Below are 22,234 nucleotides of genomic sequence, written 5' to 3' on the forward strand. Positions count from 1 at the left end.
TATATTACCTCGGTCAGCGTAAATGCGCAGACCATGCCAGGAAAAAGATTTTGTAGCAGTGGATATCGCTTGTACAGTTGAAATAAAGTGTACTGCATTTCTTTCCTGTCACATTACAATGGGAATGGCCTAGCTCTCTATAGTAACTCCGGTTATAGTGCAGGTTGGCCTCTTAAATAATGAGGTGGTTTTGGAGGACGTGGGAGAGGATATGCCAGAGGTGCACATAGTTAAAGAGGAACTGTCTCACTCTAATGTAGGAGAGTACATCTTCAACAACGTGAAATCACCAGCAAAAAAGAAAGATTACAAATTGTCATTGTTTGGGTTTGTTATAAGGGAATGTAATGCCCCACAAATATCACAGGATCAACTTGAGGTGATTTACCGACAAAGAATTGTAGATTTCTTTGCTGGATTTTGTATTTTTTGTGGTTTAACGTATTGGTACAATGTTCAGGTTTGTGTGATGTTTATCGGTGGCCACAATTGTTTTTCAATGAGCGAGGCTGAACCCAACAGAACATAGTTGGGTTCAGCCCAACATAGTTGGGTTTTATGCCAGGGACGTTGACGTCCCTGGCATAAAATAATACATAAAAGTCAACCTCATTTTGCGTTAGCAAAGATGATGATTTGGTACACACATGGATAAACTTTCCAGCCAATCCATTAAAATATGTCAATATAGGACCTTTGAAGAGGTATAATCTGTTACAATACTCTATCCAGGTTATTGGACTTGCATTTATCACTTACCTGTTTTTTGGCATTTTCATTATTTTTCATAAATTATGATTTTTTATTTGAAAATTAATCACCCACAAAGTGGACGGTATATAATGTAATTTAAACAATTTAATTATTATTTCAATATGAAATGCATATGAAAGCCCTCAGCACAGCTTTCAGTGTTGTTACTAGACAGGGAGGAAAATAAAATATCAATCATCCAATTAAATGAGGTAGAATAGACAGAAAGAATGAAAGATGACTACAAGGATAAATATTGGTGACAACAATAGCATATATGTTGTTAAAAGCAGAGTGCAAACAGAATGCTGGATCACAACAAAACAGAGGGAACAGAGATAGAAGCAGGGTGGGAAGCAAGAGGAGGGGGACTTTCCTAAGCCGCCGTCATTTGCGCGTGTGTGTGTGGGGTGGGGTGGGGGGGGGGGGTGCACAATTCCGCGCACGGTCACCATCTTACACATACATGCACACACACACGTACACATACTGTGCTCAGCGGCAGCAAGGGGCTTTAAACGGCTTTTGAAAAACGAAAGGGAGACAAAAGGACTGTAACCTGCTACAATGGAGGACAACATGGATGATTCCCAGAGCCAGAAAGGTAAGAGGAAGGGCTGGAATTACTGCAATTAAAAAGAATCCTGCCATTTAACTTGCATTCCTTCATCTGAGGATTGTGTGGTGATGCATCCGTCTGCATGAGATATGATTTCTTTGTGTATGATGCAGAGAGTGAAGGGAGAGAGGACGGATGGGGGGGACAAGAAATATAAAAAATGTAAAGTGAAAATGCAGAACCTGTTTCAGCGTCTTTTAAACCACATGAATCCATTTTTTCCTGAATAAAATTTTGAGCGTTCGGGCTCGTCTGTGGTCATTATCGCTTCAAAGCCTATTGATGTTTTTATCTGGTAATAGTATATTCTGGGATGCATCTAATTTTGGACAACAGACCACGGAGGTGGGATAACCTAAGAAAAAAGGACATGGTTATGGATGGAGAGCTAGGAGGGAGCACACATCAAATAGTCAGTGTTGTTTTGAAAATAGGGATTCATAAGATGAAGGGGAAAAGGGAGGTGGGAGTGGCAGGAGGCAGAGAGAAATGGAGGGAGGCAGAGAGGGTGGTCAGGGGAAGGAGGGGTGAAAGAACTAAAAACATTAAATAATTATTTGGAAAGGTTTTTGGGTGGGGGTTTAGCCAAATCTGTGATTGATGCTTCCATTGGGCTACTCTTTGTTAGGCTCCATTGTTACCACTTCACGCTTGTCAGAATGCCTCTCCTCTTCTTCCTCGCCTTTCTTCTCTCATTGCCTTCATTTTTTCTTGTTTTCTCTCTTTTATTTATCTCTTCTAATGTCCTGCTCTTTTTTCACGGTCTGAATGTCTCCGTCTCCATTGTTTTCCTTTTTTAATTTGAACACACCCTCCTCTGCTGCTTCTCAGTCGTTTATCTCTGCATTACATCTCCATGTTGTTCTGTGCATCTCTCCCACACCCTCCCCCCTTCTGCCCTCTCCCTCCATGTCTTCACCAGTCTGTGGAGATTGGGACACGGGAGGCTCTTCTCCCTGCCATCTCCAGCCTTACCGATGCCATCCCTCGATGGCATCACATAAAAACTGAAATCAAACCATGCTTATTTCTTTGGGTTTTCTCTTTTATTTTTTTGATCAATTAATTTCACTGCGTATTCCAACCGATCTTCGAAATATTGCTGTTTTAAATGGCATAGAATATGGGCGTGTCCCAAGGCTGGAACTGGTATGTTCCCAAAAACAGACGCAATGCCAATTTTTTCACACCATATGTGGAATGCTTCAACCAAAAGGAGTTTTTAAATGAATAGTTTATTCCTTTACAGTGTATTAGCATTGTTTCCATGGGAACAAGTGTAGGCCCTAGATTTCTGTAATGCAATAGGTGGATTCAGGGATTTTTTTTCTGGAGGGAAACAGCTTGAGCCAATCAGAAGGCACACTTAGATATAGGGATGCTTATGGCAAACTGATTCTTTGTTTTGAACAAACGAATAACCCTTTAGATTTTTGTTAGCATGAACCTTTCCAGTTTCCATGTTAATTTGATTTAATATAAAAATATATATTAGAACAGAATAGAATGAAACTGTACATATGCAAATTTGATGTTTTATCAGCTAGTGAGGTAATAAACAGGGAGATGCATTTGAAATTAAATGCATTCATGAGTCAAAGGAATAAATAGTATTGATCTGAGTGTACTATGAATGCCAAGTTGGAAATTGCGGTTGACGGTAATTACAATAGAGCAGGAAGGAAACTAAGAGCAAGAGTTTAGTCTACAGGTTTAACTACCGCCTTTCATGACCTACTTTTTTTGTTGGAGGTGGGGGGATAAAGAAAGCATGGAGTCATCATACATGATTTCAAGAAATTGATTTTGGATATATGTATTAAGGCTAGCTTATTATAGTTATAATTAAGACAAACTAACCATTTATGTTTTTTATTCTCCATTCTCCCTGCTTCAGACAATGCATAGCTAAATCGAGAGACAGAACTACAATTTTAAAATGAGGTTGCCATAAAAAAAATCTATCTTACCTAAAAAAACGTTGGTTTCATAAACCATCTAGCTGCCACAATCACAAAGCTAGCCAGCCTGTTGCAGCATTAACACCTTGCTCCGGAGATCCATCCCAATCTGGCTGCTTTATGGCCCTGACGGCCTTATCACCTGGTTTGTCCTAAACACTCTGATGCATGGCCCTTTGCACTACTTCTCCTCTCTGCTTTCCATTGCAACTGTGTCTATTTTGTTACTGACCGCTAATAAAAAGCAACTTGGTGGAGAACGGAATAAATCAATACAAATGTAATTACATGCCAAACCTATGGGGAGATGAGAGTGGATGAGAGAAGCACACATAAAAGCTAGGGTATGATGAAGTAATATTGAAAATAATGAGGCTGACTGTGAAAATCCATTCAACAAATATGCTTAATAAATTGTCAAGTAACCATAATTGTGAGAACAGAGTGAAATGTTAATGATAATGAATTCTATACTTTGATAAAATCCATTTAATCCAGATTACTGGCAAATTGGTTGAAGTTGACATTGTTTAGTTAGATTATGCACTGAATGGAATTCTGCATAGCATTGCAAATGACATAACCCATTGAATAGAAGTCAATGGTTTGGTTCTTAATAGAATGATAGTTGTATTTCCATTTTAAATAGAGCAAGGGGGAGCTCAAATTGTCATCTATTTTCCATTTGAAATGGAGCAAGCGAGAAAGTTGACATCAATGCACGAAAATGATCACAGGATCAAACTTTTTATTTTGCTCCCCATAACCAATTTGCAATGCTGGTGATGTGTGTGGCTGCAAATACTACTTCAAAACCAAACCTCTAGTCAAAACAATCTGAAGACCGAGAGCAGCAGTAATGATCAATTGATCCTGCACCATCTGGCAGCTAAGGCCCAACTGGCCATTAGTTTTCCATTTAAGGAGCTTTCTGTAAGAAATTGACAATAGATCATAAAATGACCATGGAATGTCATCAGAGATTTAGGAAACATGCCGTCGAAAATCTGTTTTTCTGATGTTTCAGCAGGCATGTCCTCCTTTAAAATGTTCGTTCCGGGTCGGGATGTTAGCTTTGTTTGAATTAATATGATTTACTATTCTCTGAGTACCCCAGGTTGCCAAATATGAAAGAAATTGACCCACAAACACGTTAGGCTGCAGCCATGGAATCAAGCAAACAAACTTGATAAACCGAGGTTGTACTAGATTCTACCTGACCTAAAAAGGTTCGTCCTCCTTTAAGAAGCTCCATAACCAAACGCTGTGCTTCAACACGGGTACATCCTGGAGTTACTTTTGAAAGATCGACAGCTTATAGGCCAGAAGGACTTTAGGACAGATGCCACACGAGCTGGTTTATCATTTGAACAATCAATGAATTGCTAACTTATAGATAAGCTGATCATCTCAAATTGTAGGAGTCATTGTCACCTGACAAAATATAATAATTCTCATCTAAAAATAATGATGCTCTCAGCTTGTGTTTGCAACATGGCAACCTGCGTAAGCTTTGAGTCTGTGGAGGGGGAACACCTCTCCAATATGTGACTAATGACTGTATGGTAAACCTATATATATATATATATATATATTGTTATATCTGCCATCTTTAAAGTGTATTCAGCAATTTGATATAATTGTATTAGGATTACCCTCATGATTGTTAGCCTGATCTCAACTATACCGGACATGAATGATACATCGATTTGACTTTATTTACAAATCTGATTTTGCAGATGAAAACTACATATTTTGATGTTCAAATTCTTATTTACATGTAGGGCACTTAGTACATTTACACATAGACGCTATTATCCAAAGCAACTTACAATAAGTACATTTCCTCTCAGCATATAATTTCAATCATGAGGAATTCAACACATTTGACCCAGACACTCTTCACAATGTTTAGATAATATTCCTTGATACAACAGCGTTAACCAAGATTAAATAATAAACTTACCTAATTGTATTAGGCTGTGATTGCGCCCTTACATTGACAAATTTTTCTGGTCATTCTGGGTTTAACAATGCCACTTTATCGTATGTGAATGTCGACTTTGCCGAAGAAAATAGCTTGGCGAGAGAAATTTGGTGTCCAGACCCTGAAATCAATACCAAAACAATTTGTTTGTGGGTTTGTGTGTGTGTGTGTGTTTATGGGTGCGTGTGCAAACGTTAGAACATTTGACTAGAAACTCTTTAGACACACACATTAAGGCACTTAGTAAACACAGGTAGATTGCTTCACATATGCTGTCATGGTAGCATGCTGTTTGTATGAGACTGTGGAGACACTTCAAATCACTGACTAATGAGACAGCATTCTCAACAAGCACTTGAGTTTAATGGGTTGGTGGGTGTTTGTTTGTGTGTGTGTGTGTGTGTGGGGGGGGGGGGGGGGGGGGGGGGGGGGGGTGTGCGTGTGTGTGGGCCATTTCAAAGCTTGAAAACACAAATACAAAATAGTTTAGTTGACATATGATATTTCAGTTGAGGTATAAGATCCAAGGCTGATAATGAGCACCTCTCTAAAGAATGACTGCAAAACCATATGTTACGCATTCCAAAAAGTGTACAATAATTAAATTACATTATTTCATTAATTATCAATTATTTAGGTCAGTAATAAGCAACAATCTAGTAAATTGATGGTCTAGTAATGATTTAGTTATTGCTGTGCATTTTCAACTCATTTACTGAATAATTCATTTATACACTAAATAATAGAGTTAACCCTCAATAATGTATAGAAAAATACCTTAGTTAACATGAACACCATTAGTAAATTAACATCAGATTATATTTTAACTTGAGTTAATAGTTAGTTAATGCTTCTTACTGCATTCACTTATGTTAATTAATAGTCGATTTTTTGTACCCTTATAGTAAAAGTGTGTTACCGAAACATTTGTACTTTACATGTGGTGATCAAGCTGGTTTACCATACATGTTTTATTATGTATATATAATTGTAGTTTAAAACAAAAACGATGCAGAGACTACTAGCATATTATGTCAGAAACATTGCCCTGTTGTGTGGAACAGGAATGGTGCTGTTGCTGTGATGTACCTTAACACCACAGGGGGATGTTTACGATGGATAGTATGTCTCATGTAACAAGAAAGAGGCACAAACAGCCCATCCCTCTGTGTCTTTGTCCTTGATCCCGCCCCTCTCTTCCACTTCACTGCTTCTAGCCATCCTTCTGCTACCCCGTGATTCCCCTATTCTCTTTCAACCATTATGTTCACCCAACTTGCTCTGCCTCTGCTCCCTCCTCCCCCTCTCTCCCTCTTTCTCTCACTCTCTCTCCTCCTCCCTCCCCTCTCTCTCTGTTTCCCCCTCCCCTTCTCTCTCTCTCCCCCTCCCCCTTTCTCTCTCTCTCCCCCCTACCCTACTCTCTCTCTCCCCCCTCCCCTTTCGCTCTCTCTCTCTCTCTCTCTCTCTTCTCATCTCTCTCTCTCTCTCTCTCTCTCTCTCTCTCATCTCTCTCTCTCTCTCTCTCTCTCGTCTCTCTCCTCTCTCTCTCTCTCTCTATGTCTCTCTCTCTCTCTGTGTGTCTCTCTCTCTCTCTCTAATCTCCTCATCGAATATCTCTCCATCTGTCGCAGCCGTGTCAAACAGGAGGCTCCCTGGGTATACACCTGACCCAGCGAGACACGCAGACAGACATACTGACAGAAGGACAGACAGACAGACAGACGAAAAGACAGATAGACAGGCACTGAGTCCTTCCGTAATCATCCCTTGGGTTCAGATCATTAGGGAGGAACCTGAATTGGCGGAATAAAAGGTGTCTAGCTCAGAGTCGATAACAATGAAAACATTTTATTTTCAATGGAGTAACCAAAACACATAAACAGTGCATGTTATAGTTGAACAACCATAACCATCACTAGATTCTGCCAAACCAAAAAAACAATCACAGATCCAAAGAATCCAAATAAACAGGGATAGCTTTGATCAGCTGTGATTTCAGCTGATCGCTGCACTCAAACACAGAATATTGTGCGGGGGCAGCACTGCATACACACAATATAGAGAGTACGACACAAAGCTAGGAACAGATAAGTGTTCTCTCTCTCTCTCACCTCTCTCCTTCCGCTCTCTCTCTCTCTCTCTCTCTCTCTCTCTCTCTCTCTCTCTCTCTCTCTCTCTCTCTCTCTCTCGTTCTCTCTCTTTTCTCTCACTCTCTCTCATCTTGCTCTCTCTCTCTCTCTCTCTCTCTCTCTCTTCTCTCTCTCTCTCTCTCTCTCTCTCTCTCTCTCTCTCTCTCTCTGTACTGCATAGTATACAGTGAGTGTGTGGTGTTTGTGTGTGTGTGTGTACACGGTGCTCAGGTTTAATTGACCAGCCTTGTTGTCATGCCAACCACGGGGGTGTGGTGGGAGCTCACTGACTCCACTTTGCCTGTAGCGTTGTCAGTGACAACGAGCGGGGCTACGTCAAGACCTACAGCTACACTCCAACACGTTCATGAAAATTTTGGTTTTCATACACACCTCCACTGAGCATTTTATTATTAATACACCTGAAGATGTAGATGTCTCTTGTGCACGCACGCACATACACATACAAACACACCTCACACACAAACACACACATGCATGGAATAACTGCGTATTCCTTCTATGTTGTGTCAGTGAAATCTGCATATTCTGTTGATGTCTGTGTCTGTCTGTGAGTGAGTGTGTGTGTGTGTGCGTGTGGTGTGTGTGTGTGTGTGTGTGTGTGTGTCTGTCTGTCCTGTGCATGTGTGTGCATGCAACCTGAATTAATGTTGCATTGTTTCTTCTTAGTATGCATATGTATCCATAATTTGGCTTTAAATGCAGAAAACCCCAAGTGACCTAGTAAACAGTTGGCAGAGTTTGTGTTGTCGTGTGTTTGTGTGTGTGTGTGTGTGTGTGTGTGTGTGTGTGTGTGTGTGTGTGTGTGTGTGTGTGTGTGTGTGTGTGTGTGTGTGTGTGTGTGTGTGTGTGTGTGTGTGTGTGTGTGTGTGCATATGTGTGAGTGTAATTGTGTGTGAGTGTGTGTGTGTGTGTGTGTGTGTGTGTGTGTGTGTGTGTGTGTGTGTGTGTGTGTGTGTGTGTGTGTGTGTGTGTGTGTGTGTGAGACTATGTACGTGCATTTATGTGTGTGTTTGTGTATTTGGGTGTGGGTGTGTCGTTGTGCATGTTTGTTTACCTGCTGTGGTTCTGACAATGATGAACGTTTTGAAACTAACATTACCAGTGCCATCAATGGGTGTTAATTTCCATTAGAGCTCTGATGTTGCATTAAGATATATCATAGCATCATGTAGAGATGCAAGGCCCACCATCTAGAAACATAGCAAAAACAGTGAAGAGGACATGTTGCTATCTCAGAGCCCATGTTCCATGCATTACTCTGCTTTTAGAAACCTTTTTTCCTATACATACATTTATTTATCACATGTGGTGAGAGGACTATACTACAAAGGGCTACTTTCTCCGAAACATTATTTTTAATTTATCACTTCATTGTTTGGATTATTTTAAAGCTATCTCCTATTTGGTTCACACAGACAGACAGCACAATGTACAGCCATGTTTCGTTTCATTTAGTGTTGCGTATTCTGGGTGCTGTCGGGCTCCACATCGTCACTGTTCCCCAACAAAAAAAAAGAGAAAGTGGAGAATGTTGTTATGACCTTAACCCTGCAACGCATTGGTTTTGACCTAATTCATCTAAATATTTATTTTATCTTCATGATACCAAGACACCCACACGCACACAAACAGATTGTCAAACACGCACGCACACACAAACAGACACACACACGCACACATACACCAGTACCACTAAAACCACCAACACCATCACTCTCTTCTACTGCACTCCTCAGGCGTTGATCCTCAGGGAATATGTGGGAATTGCTAATTAAAGTGCATTAGAGAGAGAGAGAGAGAGAGAGAGAGAGAGAGAGAGAGAGAGAGAGAGTGCGCAGATAGTAGACTACAGTTCACCCTATTTATGTATAGCGAGGGAGAGGGAAAGTGAGAGGGAGAGAGAGATGAGGAGAGAGAGCATATGGAGGACCAGAGGAGGAGACTCATCACATATTATTTTTAACCATAATGCGGAGGAGAGCCATTGTGTTTTAGCAAGTACAGATGAAAGTGTACCGGGGCAACAGCAGCTGCTGATAGGTCAACTAGAAAGATGAATGACAAATTACATATTCTATTGGTAGGATATGTACAGGATTTCTCTTGTTGTTGAATCGTGTCTTCAAATTTCATGTTTTCCTTATTATAAAAAATATGGGGAAAAATAATGCACCCTTAAACCAAATAATCCTGATAATATTGGAACGGGAACGAGTAGGATTTAGAGACATTAACTATCTACCCATGTAGTCACTTTAATAGGATCATCAGACCTGAACTAGTTCTAATAGAATAGTGTTCAAACCCAATTGGGAATAAAGGTCACAAATGTCAAATATGAAAAATTAAGGTGGGAAACATACTTTCCTTTTATAATACCATAAACTTTTCCCATCTAACCTCTCATTGAAACTCCATCGGGAACGTAAATGACCAATAAATACAATACATACGTCCTCTGACAGTATCATATTATAATATATATCCATAATTGTATATTTGTTTGTATGTATGTATGTATGTACGTAATGCATGTATGTATATATGTATAAAGGTATATATATGGATGAATGTATATGTATGTATGCATGAATGAATGTATGTATGTATGTATGTATGTATGTATGTATGTATGTATGTATGTATGTATGTATGTATGTATGTATGTATGTACGTACGTACGCATCTATCTATCTATCTATCTATCTATCTATCTATCTATCTATCTATCTATCTATCTATCTATCTATCTATCTATCTATCTATCTATCTATCTATCTATCTATCTATCTATCTATCTATCTATCTATCTATCTATCTAATTGGAAATAGCACTCATCACCATAAATTTGGTTTTAATTGTCCTAATAACTAGCATAAAGGACTGGAGACAACACAGAAACATCTCAGCCTTTCTATACAAAGCGTCCCCACTTTCTGTCCACTCCAGTGTTCCACCAATGAGCTGTTGTTTCAGGACAGTGATCTGACGGTGTGTTTGTGCCCCTGTCCTCCAGGCTGTAAGGAGTGCTGTGAGCGCTGTGTGGGCAGCCTGCCCTGGGCCTCCCTCATCGCCACCATCCTGCTCTACATGGGCGTGGCCTTGTTCTGCGGCTGCGGCCACGAGGCTCTGAGCGGCACCGTGGGCATCCTCCAGAACTACTTTGAGCTCATCAAGAACCCCGGCGAGCTGCTGGACGTCTTCACCATGTAAGTGACTGTTAGCAGGGGACAGCGCGCCACGCCGCCATGACGCTCGCTGCTGGGCCTCCACCCTCCAGGCTCTCTGGGGGAGCTTTCTGCTGGGCCTCCACCCTCCAGGCTCTCTGGGGGAGCTTTCTGCTGGGCCTCCACCCTCTAGGCTCTCTGGGGGAGCTTTCTGCTGGGCCTCCACCCTCCAGGCTCTCTGGGGGAGCTTTCTGCTGGGCCTCCACCCTCCAGGCTCTCTGGGGGAGCTTTCTGCTGGGCCTCCACCCTCCAGGCTCTCTGGGGGAGCTTCCGTTGCACAAGCGAGCCTGGATGAGGACCTAACAATTGTGTCCGGCCAATCACAAGTCAGGGGTGGGGCGGGAGTTGTGATTGGGCCGGTTGGTCTGGATGGACCAATGGCTGTCAGTGACCACAAATCAGAATGCAAAAGGAAGTGAATGAGCAAGACTAGTCTGTTTATTTAAATATATATTTTATTGGCAATACACATCATGGTTTCACCATGGGAAACCATAGAATTGTTATTGGAAACATTGATCCAATAATATGACTTTGGGTTATTTTATTTACCATATTTGGGTCCAATAGGTTTCAATGTTATTACAGTAACAGCACAATGTTTAGGACTTATAGATCAGGGTTGAGCTAGCTGACTCATCCTTTGGAGTACTTTTATTAATAGCCAAATGCTTAGCTTGAAAACACAGGGGAGACTTTAGGAGCCTGAAATCTATTGGCTGTAAGAAAAGAGTGAAAGCACAAAGTGTTAATTGCAACGATAAGGAAATAAGACTTTCAACATTAACTCACATGCATGTTTTGCATTGCATGTGATTTTGTGTTCCCTGTTTGTTCTGGCTTGGACCAAAAACAAGGATTTAAGACTCTCCAGGCCGCACCTGCTCACGAGAAACGGATCCAGGAAAGTGGCAGAGAAAGAGGAAGAGAGAGAGAGAGAGAGAGAGAGAGAGAGAGAGAGAGAGGGAGAGGGAAAGGGAGAGGGAAGGATAAAGCCTTCAAAAAGCAATTCTTGGCAAACCTTCAAATTATGCAAATGTGTGTTTATTTATAACCAACAAAGGCATATTCACAACATATTTGTGAACAAAAAAGGTGATTCCTGTGCTGCCTAGTGAACTAGGCATGAGTCCCAAGAGCTGCCTGTACGCATCATGTAACCTGCTGACACGTGATGGAAACTGTGGTCCTTTGCAGGGAGGGGGAACTTATGGCTCTGTTCCGTTCCAAGATCAGTTCCCAAATGGCTCAAAATACCTTGTTTAATCAGATAAAATGCGAGGCAGGGAATGCACAACACATCACTAACATCACACATTGATCACGCAACAATTTTTAGTTCCTATTGGATTTGTCTGTTCCAGAGAGCTGGAAACAAGTGGTTACAGCGCCATACTTTTAGTAAAACAGAAAATACTGGTCAGCCCTATCTGACATGTCAATATGGGTATTATCAAATATTATTAAAACAAATATCGCCATTGGACTGAATACCTTTTATTAAAAAAAGAGGTCTAAACATGTGTCCACAACACCTTAAAGCTTTCATTGACCTCTTTGCTTGCGTGTGTGTGTGTGTGTGTGTGTGTGTGTGTGTGTGTGTGTGTGTGTGTGTGTGTGTGTGTGTGTGTGTGTGTGTGTGTGTGTGTGTGTGTGTGTGTGTGTGTGTGTGTGCGTGCGTGCGTGCGTGCGTGTGTGTGTGTGTGTGTACGTGTGTTCTCTCCACAGCATCGACATCCTGAAGTACATCATCTATGGCCTGGCAGGGGGGTTCTTCGTGTTCGGGGTGCTGCTGTTGGTGGAGGGATTCTTCACCACCGGGGCCATCAGGGACCTGTATGGGGAGTTCAAGATCACCGCGTGTGGACGCTGTCTCACCGCCTTCGTAAGATTCTCTTTGGTTGACTCATCTCAGTGCAGAACCCTCGCTGTGTCAATAAATGACAAACATGAATGAATATGAATTTGAAATTGATACAAATGTATAATCCATGCATATGAAACTCCCTGGAAACTTGAAGTTGACTCAAATATCAAATTATATATAACAATACCGAAGCAACACATAGACAAAGATAGTATCGTTTTACACGTGTAGGATTGTTTTCATAGTTACGCCTGAGGTAAGTATTACCTTCTGTAGTTCCCTTCTTATCAGCCTCTTATCTCTAAGCACACTCATCATCTCAACCCAACGGTTCCTTCCTCCTACACAGCTGATGTTCCTGGCCTACCTGTTCTTCCTGGTGTGGATCGGGGTGACAGCCTTCACCGGCCTGCCTGTCTTCATGTACTTCAACATCTGGTCCATGTGTCAAAACGCAAGCCTGGTGGACGGAGCCAACCTCTGCCTGGACCTGAGACAATTTGGTAAGAGGGGCTGTGTGTGTACGTTTGTGTGTGTGTGTGTGTGTGTGTGTACGTTTGTGTGTGTGTGTGTGTGTGTGTGTGTACGTTTGTGTGTGTGTGTGTGTGTATGTGTGTGTGTGTGTGTGTGTGTGTGTGTGTGTGTGTGTGTGTGTGTGTGTGTGCGTGCGTGCGTGCGTGCGTGCGTGCGTGCGTGCGTGCGTGCGTGCGTGAGTGCGTGCGTGCGTGCGTGCGTGCGTGCGTGCGTGCGTGCGTGCGTGCGTGCGTGCGTGCGTGCGTGCGTGCGTGCGTGCGTGCGTGCGTGCGTGATGCTTATGTAGTTGTGGATATTGTTACAGGAGTGGTATCCATCTCGGAGGAGAGGAAGGTGTGCACAGGATCGGAGAAGTTCTTCCGGATGTGTGAATCCAACGAGGTGAGGGGAGAGAGAGAGATAAAGAAAGAGACTGAGAGAGAGAGAGAGCGAGAGAGAGAGAGAGAGAGAGAGAGAGAGAGAGAGAGAGAGAGAGAGAGAGAGAGAGAGAGAGAGAGAGAGAGAAACAGGTGATACTAGACTTTTAGACACTTAACACAATAGACACTCTTAGTATTCAACCTTTGAATTTTCATATATTTAGTATTTGATATTCTACTATTTGATATACATATATTTTGTATTCAACGTTTTATGTTTGGATCTCCTCATTTTTTACCTGCTTTGGCATTGCAAACATTTGTTTCCCATGCCAATAAAGCTTTTCTTAATTGAATTGAAATTGAGGGAGAGAGGAGGTCTAAGTATCAGTGGAGATGTTTGGGAACATTTGATGTTGCTTGTAATACTACTGAATGTTTGATAATTATTTAGTTTCTTTGTGGTTTGACCTTATTTTACATTCAAAATGCACATATCCCAAAAAATATCCCTCTCCTACCCCAAAACAAGTACAAATACACATGAATACCAATGATAGCAGCTACTGAGCTCTCTCCCTATGCCCTCAGCTGGACCTGACCTTCCATCTGTTTGTATGCGCGCTGGCTGGAGCAGGAGCCGCGGCCATCGCCATGGTGAGGACCTCGTCTGTACCTCTGAAAAGATCGCATGATGACTCCTTATCCAGTCGAACAAACGGATAGACAGTAGCCGAGAAAGAGTCATAAAGATAGATAGAGATAGGGACATCAAGTAGCCAAGAAGTGAAACGCCTTCTTCACCAGTTTCCATGGAAACAAAGCAGTTGAGAAATGGAGTATTTCAGACGGTGATTTTGTGCCAGCATCTAATCATACATTCTTAATTTCAAGATTTTATATCTATCGTGATATTAGGTACAAATATGTTGTTGTCTAATCGTGTGCAGTGGCACACACAAATCTTAAATAGGTTTCAGAATAAATGGTTATTTCGATTTTATTCTGAAATATTCCTGATACCCAAGTGGCCATTTGTAAGGTGTGTTACAAAGAGTCAAGAACTACATCTATTGATATGAATTTATTCCTAATTAAGATGGCGGATGGCTATGCTGTTTGATCAGTCAATGGTTATTCCAGTGAATTATGTTTCAAATCGTTTACTCATATTTTCACTTATCTGTTACTTACTACCTACTTCGTTTACTAATTTTGTAACTAGCTGAAATGATTATAGAGTACACACAAGTGGTACAAACAAAGCCACTCACATTTTCCAAACCGGTAGATTTTCTTGCTAAATCAGACCTTTAAAGCCTTTCAATGAGCTCCCCCATTCATCCCTGAATCAAAGGACCAGTCATAAGTGCAGTGAAGAAAGGAGCTTTAGATTTACTGGGGCAGATATAATAGCTTGGATTCCACATGCAACGTTAGCGGAAATCCTGCGACCTGCTAAGGAACTGAGACAGTGATGAGGCCTGACCGGTTTACTGGATGGAGACCAAAGAAGAACAAAACACACAGAGACTGGAACAAAGACAGTCAGGAATTATAGAAGATGATTAGGAACTGCCTAAGGGACAGGGGCATATATTATAGGCCTATATATGTCTGCATATATATATATATATATATATATATATATATATATATATATATATATATATATATATATATATATATGTAAACGAGATGATCATTTTAATATATATATATATTACTCATATTGTCACTTGACGTCATATTAATAAAATAACATCTCCCCGTCACATTGCCCTCTGCTGGGGATGTAGGGTATTATTTTATCCCTATTTTAAATTACCATACTATATACACACCATATAATCTACTATAATTAGTCAACACCTAATGCTAGAGTGTGCTGTCTAAGATGAATAAATATATGATAATAATAACTATAATAATAATAATAATTGTTATTATTATTATAATAATAATAATAATAATAATAATAATAATAATTATAATAAAGATGATAATAATACTTTCAATATAAAATAATTGTATTATAATATTGCTTATCGATATAAGTATTATTGGAATAATAATTAAAATAATACAAATAATGAAAACAACAATATGAAGCCTGAGAATCACAAAAGTTGAGCTTGCCTCAGTCAACTACATCTGTTTCCGTTTTTGATGTAAATAAGTTACCAGAGATCACTGTTAACCAAGACATGTTTATTTACATCTCCTTTAACCACTTTCTCAAGAGAATTGCAGGAACATGGAGAACAATTAAGAGCAAAATTCATCATTGCAGATTCAGTCAGGCAATGAAAAGCAATAATGTGTGTGTGTGTGTGTGTGTGTGTGTGTGTGTGTGTGTGTGTGTGTGTGTGTGTGTGTGTGTGTGTGTGTGTGTGTGTGTGTGTGTGTGTGTGTGTGTGTGTGTGTGTGTGTGTGTGTGTGTGTGTGTGTGTGTGCGTGTAGTTCTATCACATCCTACATCTGCGAGTCTCAAAATGGCTGAATGCAACTCATCGGCCAGAGCCTTATTATTTCATTACGAGTTGGAATGGAATGGAATGGAATGGCACCTCAGAGTCGTTAACATCATCACTTAAACACGTCCATACACAGATTCCTTCCCCACGCTGACGTGGTGTCCCTTTGCGCCCCCTATAGGTCCACTTCCTCATGGCGCTGGCGGCTAACTGGGGCTACCTGAAGGACGCCAGCAGGATGCAGAAGTACGAGGACATCAAGTCCAAGGAAGAGCAGGAGCTGCACGACATCCACTCCACACGCTCGAAGGAGCGCCTCAATGCCTACACATAAACAGGGGAGGCTCGATGACGCCTGCACACATGGGATGGCAGACATACAAGCACCATGACCGACACACACACACACACACACACACACACACACACACACACACACACACACACACACACACACACACACACACACACACACACACACATGCATACAGAAGCAGAGCCAAGATCGGTTCACAAACATAACACATAATGCAGAACACAAAAGTAGACAAAAATACACAAAGATATATTAAACACACACACATGCAGACAAACAACCTCACTGCCTACATATGTACAAATTATCTCTCTTACAAACACACACACACACACACACACACACACACACACACACACATGCACTTCCACATACATAGATGTGATTGAATTATTGGTGTTGTGTGGTCGTGGGGTGGGCAGTGTTCTGTAGTGGTGTCATGCTGTGCTGTGTAGTTCCGCCACATTCCAACCAACAGGTGTTACGATGAAAAGTTGTTCCCCAGGGAAAATCTGTAACGTCCACCTTCACACACTTTCTATTCACGCCTCCTCTCCTAATCCCCCATCCCCCACTTCCTCACCACCTCTCCCAATTTTTGTGCTCTGAACTTTCACAATCCATTGATCCTGTTGACCTTTGGTTGCCCCCCCCCCCCCCCACCCCCTCAACACACACACAGTCATCCCTTCATCGCCCCGACCTCTCCTTTGTACAGACATGATTGTGAATCCTCCAAAACAAAGCACATCTCAGTAGCACAAAAAGTCAGCGTCTGTATACATGCAAACCTCTTTTCCACCATTGACATGATCATTTTGGTTTGGTCATCTGTGTTTGGCTGTGTGTGTGTGTGTGGGGGGGGGGGGGGGGGGGGGCGTTGGGTGGGTCAGCGTTGTGGGGTGGTGGTTGCGGTGTGGCTTTGCAGACAAAAAGGGAGTGAGAGTTGTAACTCTTTTTTTCACATTTTTGTGTACGGATTTTTTATAGTTTTGTACATGCACACATGTGCACACAAACACACACACACACACACACACACACACCAAGACAAACACGCAGATACAACATTAAAACAAACATAGCTATGCACATATTTATTCAACTTCATAAGACCTAATGTGGCCCAATTCATTCACGTTATTTTCAATTACATTGTATTACCTTTTGCATCTACAACTCCACCCTAAAGATCACTCTCATTAGCCTGATGAAATAAAAAATGGATTCACAAATAAGGTGGTCAGAACAAATAAGCTAGTTTCACACCTGAAATTTAGGCATAGAGACCCATTGAGATAAAGATTAGCAAACATTGCTAGTACAATTTAACGTATGGACCAACATAAATGAATTGGTCATTAATTAGTCAACTGATTTGGTGATACAATACTTCTAAAACCCCTCCCTATCTCGATCAATATACAACCACTTGGTTGTATTTGATGGGCATAGTGTAGATGATCTTTTCATTCCATTGGTTTCATTGGGTTGGATCATTGAAGTGAAATGTACTGCGTATATTGTATGGTGCTTGTTGTCATGCACTGATGTTTACTGAAGCGATTATTCTCTGTCAGCCAATAGAGATAGGACTGCTGGCAGTGATGACAACAGCACCAACAATGATGATTTTGGTAATAATGAAGCATGGGTCACTGTGGGACACACACAAACATAGCCACACACAGCCACACACACCCCCCCACACACACACACACACACACACACACACACACACACACACACACACACACACACACACACACACACACACACACACACACACACACACACAGAAAAACAAACGCACACGCTGAAAAGTTTTTTTCAACACTATCATCACCTTGAGCCATAGCTTTTTGTCGATAGCATTTCACTGGTTTATTAAAACCTCCAAACATTTTAAATGTGATATAGTTATTTAAAATACAAAAAAAAAAAGAATAAGTATTCTCTTTTTGTGGGCAGTATTCAGCACTGTACCTTCCTTTAACTGTATAAAATACAATGCATATACATATGTAAAACACTTGAGGTAAGCGGCCAAAAGAATGAGGATTGATAATGGAGTGGGGAGAATGTCCTTCTGTGTTTTCTTGGTTCTTTAGTTTTGTTCGGTTCTGTTCTTTCTACTGTGTTATAGACTTAAATTCCCAAAGAGGGCTTGTTTTTACTATATGAATTGATTTGACTTGGCTTTTCCTACAGAACAAATTATTTGTTGCAACAAAGACCTAGAATAGACCCTTTGCACATAGGCATCGTGGTAGGACAAACGCAGGTGTAACTCATAACACTAATTATGGGATTGCTACTTTTATGGAGCCTCTGCTGTGATATGTATGGATATCCATCCAGTGTATATCCAGACACTTGTCCATAGTGGTGCCTTAACTCTTTCACTTCAGGTCAAAGAGATGTGACAATGGGCTGCAACACTATAGTATTAGATTAATTATTAAAGACAACTTCTGTTCATTGAACAGCCTCTGTTCAATGAGCATTTCCACTTAAATCTCAATCATCATGGCAGGGCAAAAATCGAATGGAATAGTACAAAATAAAGGAGCACTTATTGCTTACATGCAAAATTGAATCTGAGTATTCAGACTACCGAAGGTAACTTTAAATATTGTTTACTAGATTAGATGTAAATCTTTTTATTTAATTATTTTGTGTAGTTTTTTTGCAGCTAATTGCAATATTTAGAGGACAACAACAGAAAAGTATTTGTGGCATTCAGGTGTTTTTGGCTACCTTGCTCTCATTATGGTCATTTTAAGGGTCTGGTTTTACAGTATTTGATTTCATTGCCTGACAATGGACATGTCTTGTCAATGTTTTTAAACTCAAATTTAAAAAAAAAGTTTTGTGCACTTATTAACCTATTGTGAGCTCTCTCTATCTCTCTTATTCTTGATGTGTAAGTGCATTGGAATCCTCAGACATGTGTATAGTCTTGCAGCATTGGTAATAATGTGAATAAATAATAATAAGATGGAAGTTGAATAATACAATAATATTAATAGTAATAATAATAGTAATAATAACGTTATTAATAATAATAACAATCTTATCTATATTGATAATAATAATGATAATAATAATAATAATAATAATACAATTAAAATAATTATAGGTTAAAAAAAACGACAGTGAATCTAGTTGTTCTTCGTGGCATGGTTATGCGTTCAATGGTTATACTTTTACTGATTAAAACAAAAAAATGTACTATTGTCTTTTTTCTAATGATTCCTTTACCACTGGTGCTGTTCTTCTGTACTCGTCTGTTTACTTTTCATTGTGCGGTAGTGCTAATGATTTCGCTAATATCTTACCTGGCTTGCTCAGTTGTGAACCATAAAACAATATCAGCTGTTTGATCAAATTAAACCGAATGAATCAATACACACCAGCTCCAAAATAGCTGAAGATATCAACAGCATGTTCTTTGTTGTGATTTTAGGTATGTATTTATGTATTTATAATAATTTATTAAATTTTCTTAAGTGAGACATTACTCTGGCCTAATACCCTAAGAAAAATGCCTTCTTCTGTCCTCTAACTCCTTTTGGGCATTTAGATTTGCATGCGTGGCAACACTTTGACATGTTTTGGTCATCCACAGCCTTTTTGTTATTTCAGACATCTTGATTGAGGGGCGACCAAGGATGAGCTAAATCATCCTGCAAATTCACACTGAAAATAACAAAACAGGCCAAATGTAAGCACAATGTGTGACTTATAAAACTTTATATGATTCCTTGATAATAAAATGGATATCATGTAATGATATCCATTCTGATATTGAGGAATTCTATTAATTTAGCTTGACCCTCTTTTAGTAACCATGGCAATTGCATGGATGTCCCTGACTTACCCTTACATAACATTATACCTCTTGTGAATTTAAGGAGGGATTGGTATATATTTTTGACAATGGACATGTTTTTCTTCGTCTATCCCTCGATCTCTTTTGCATTCAGAACTTTCTTTATTTCAATATTTTTGCGTAGTAGAAAGCTTTATCTGTTTCACCCCTCAGTTTTGTATATACTTGTGCCAACAGCTTGGGCAGACAGTGGCTTTTTTTCTTAATTGTATGAACAAAAACTTGCCTGCGAATATAAATTCAATCAATAAATAAAATACACTTGTGTACTTGTTAATAAGGGACCAAAAATTATTCTGCATTTCGCTTTATAAACATGATTTGTTGTTACATTTGAAGAATGTGATTGTGGTGTTTATTTTTTATTCCAATAATATTATTCTCAATAATATTATTGGTATAAGGTGTATAATTGCTAATATGGCTGCCAAATTTGTACGTTTTCTGGACATACTTCACGGAATATGCATCACTGAATACTGAATATTCATTTGATTGCTTATCAATAACATAACAACATTCGATATTACTGGGTCTTATCTTGTGTCTATTCGTATCTTAATAGATGACCAGAAAGACCGTTTATATAGGCCTACTATCATATCTTGAAACTTTAAAGGTGAAGTGTGTCAAATTTTGTGACATGTAGTGAAACAGACTTGTCAGAAATATAATTTATTATTATTATTCATAAGTTTGTCTGAGAAGTTTTCCCCTCTCTGGGCCACGCCCCGTGAAGCCATGAAGACGAGCATGCGTCTCCTCCACATATCCCCAACACATCCTGTGCATTTACAGGGCTTGCATTTACTAAGTTTTACTTTTTAATCCAAGTCTATAACACTGTCGTGTATTGCATTGTTTGATGGGGAATGAAGAAAAGTGGGTGTTCGTTCTTCAACAAGTCCATGTGTTCTTTTCAGGTGGTTTCTCTGCCTGTTAGCTGTTAACTGTTAGCAGGCGACACTCTTTCAGAGGAACTTGGTGTCCAAAACCAAAAAATGTTGATACAACTGCACTCTCTAACCTCTCCGAAGCAACCTTTGTTCACCTTCCGCAGTGCAAGGGGACATTGGCTTGTGGCACCAGAAGAATGATCACCACATGACAGATAGCGAAAAATATAAAACAACAATTATCTTACATTATATCATGAATGTAGTTTACGTGTGTTATGCTACCTCCAACATGTCACACAACATGTACATGCCATGGTGACCACGACAAAGATACCCCAACGTGAGCAGTAAAACATTGTACGATTAAAGTCTTACATTGTTGTTTTCTCCCCAGCTCATAGTGGCAGCTGAGCGGCCATGTCACGTTACCGCAGTGGGCGGAGGTCTGGATGGTCTACTCTAGATGGTCTACTCTAGATAGTCTACTCTTGATGGTCTACTCTAGAATAGATAGTCTACTCTTGATGGTCTACTCTAGATGGACTACTCTAGATGGCGTACTCTAGATTCTGGAGTAGACCATCTAGGGTAGACCATCTAGGGTCTAGATGGTCATCTAGGGTCTAGATGGTCTACTCTAAATGCTCTTTTCTAGATGGTCTACTATGGATTGTCTACTCTAGATGCTCTACTCTAGCTGGTCTACTATGGATGGTCTGCTCTAGATGGTCTACTCTAGATGGTCTTATCTAGATGGTCTTATCTAGATAGCGTACTCTAGATTCTAGAGTAGACCATCTAGAGTAGACCATCTGGGTCTAGATGGTCTACTCTAGATGCTCTACTCTAGATGGTCTACTTTCTACTCTAGATGCTCTACACTAGATGCTCTACTATAGATGCTCTACTCGAGATGCTCTACTCTAGATGGTCTAGATTGCCAAGTGTTTATTCTCAGGCGGTTGATGCCCATGGACGATAATATGGTTATTGTCATCTTTATGGTATGCTACCTATTTGCCAAATACACATTAAGATGATATTAGAATGCTCTGGGCTTGTTTTAAACTGTGATTGACCACGCTCACATTAATCTATGTTGGATTTAAAATACACAAATAAAACGTTCAACCAACAGCTGATCGAAGAGGAAGCACATCAGATAATCTGTAGTCCCGCCCTGCCG

General features: G+C 40.2%; 1 protein-coding gene across 1 annotated transcript; it reads left to right on the plus strand.

Annotated features, from left to right (window-relative positions):
- The first annotated feature begins 1,187 nt into the window (after positions 1 to 1,187).
- gpm6ab (glycoprotein M6Ab) lies at positions 1,188 to 18,069 on the plus strand. The gene is made up of 7 exons (XM_060046772.1): positions 1,188 to 1,357; positions 10,491 to 10,683; positions 12,430 to 12,586; positions 12,918 to 13,071; positions 13,407 to 13,483; positions 14,053 to 14,118; positions 16,120 to 18,069. Exons 1-7 carry the CDS (start codon positions 1,321 to 1,323, stop codon positions 16,270 to 16,272), a joined length of 837 nt encoding a protein of 278 aa, XP_059902755.1. The 5' UTR covers positions 1,188 to 1,320; the 3' UTR covers positions 16,273 to 18,069.
- The last annotated feature ends 4,165 nt before the right edge of the window (positions 18,070 to 22,234 follow it).

This window comes from Gadus macrocephalus, chromosome 3 (assembly GCF_031168955.1).
Source record: "Gadus macrocephalus chromosome 3, ASM3116895v1".
NCBI classification, from domain to species: Eukaryota; Metazoa; Chordata; class Actinopteri; order Gadiformes; family Gadidae; genus Gadus; species Gadus macrocephalus.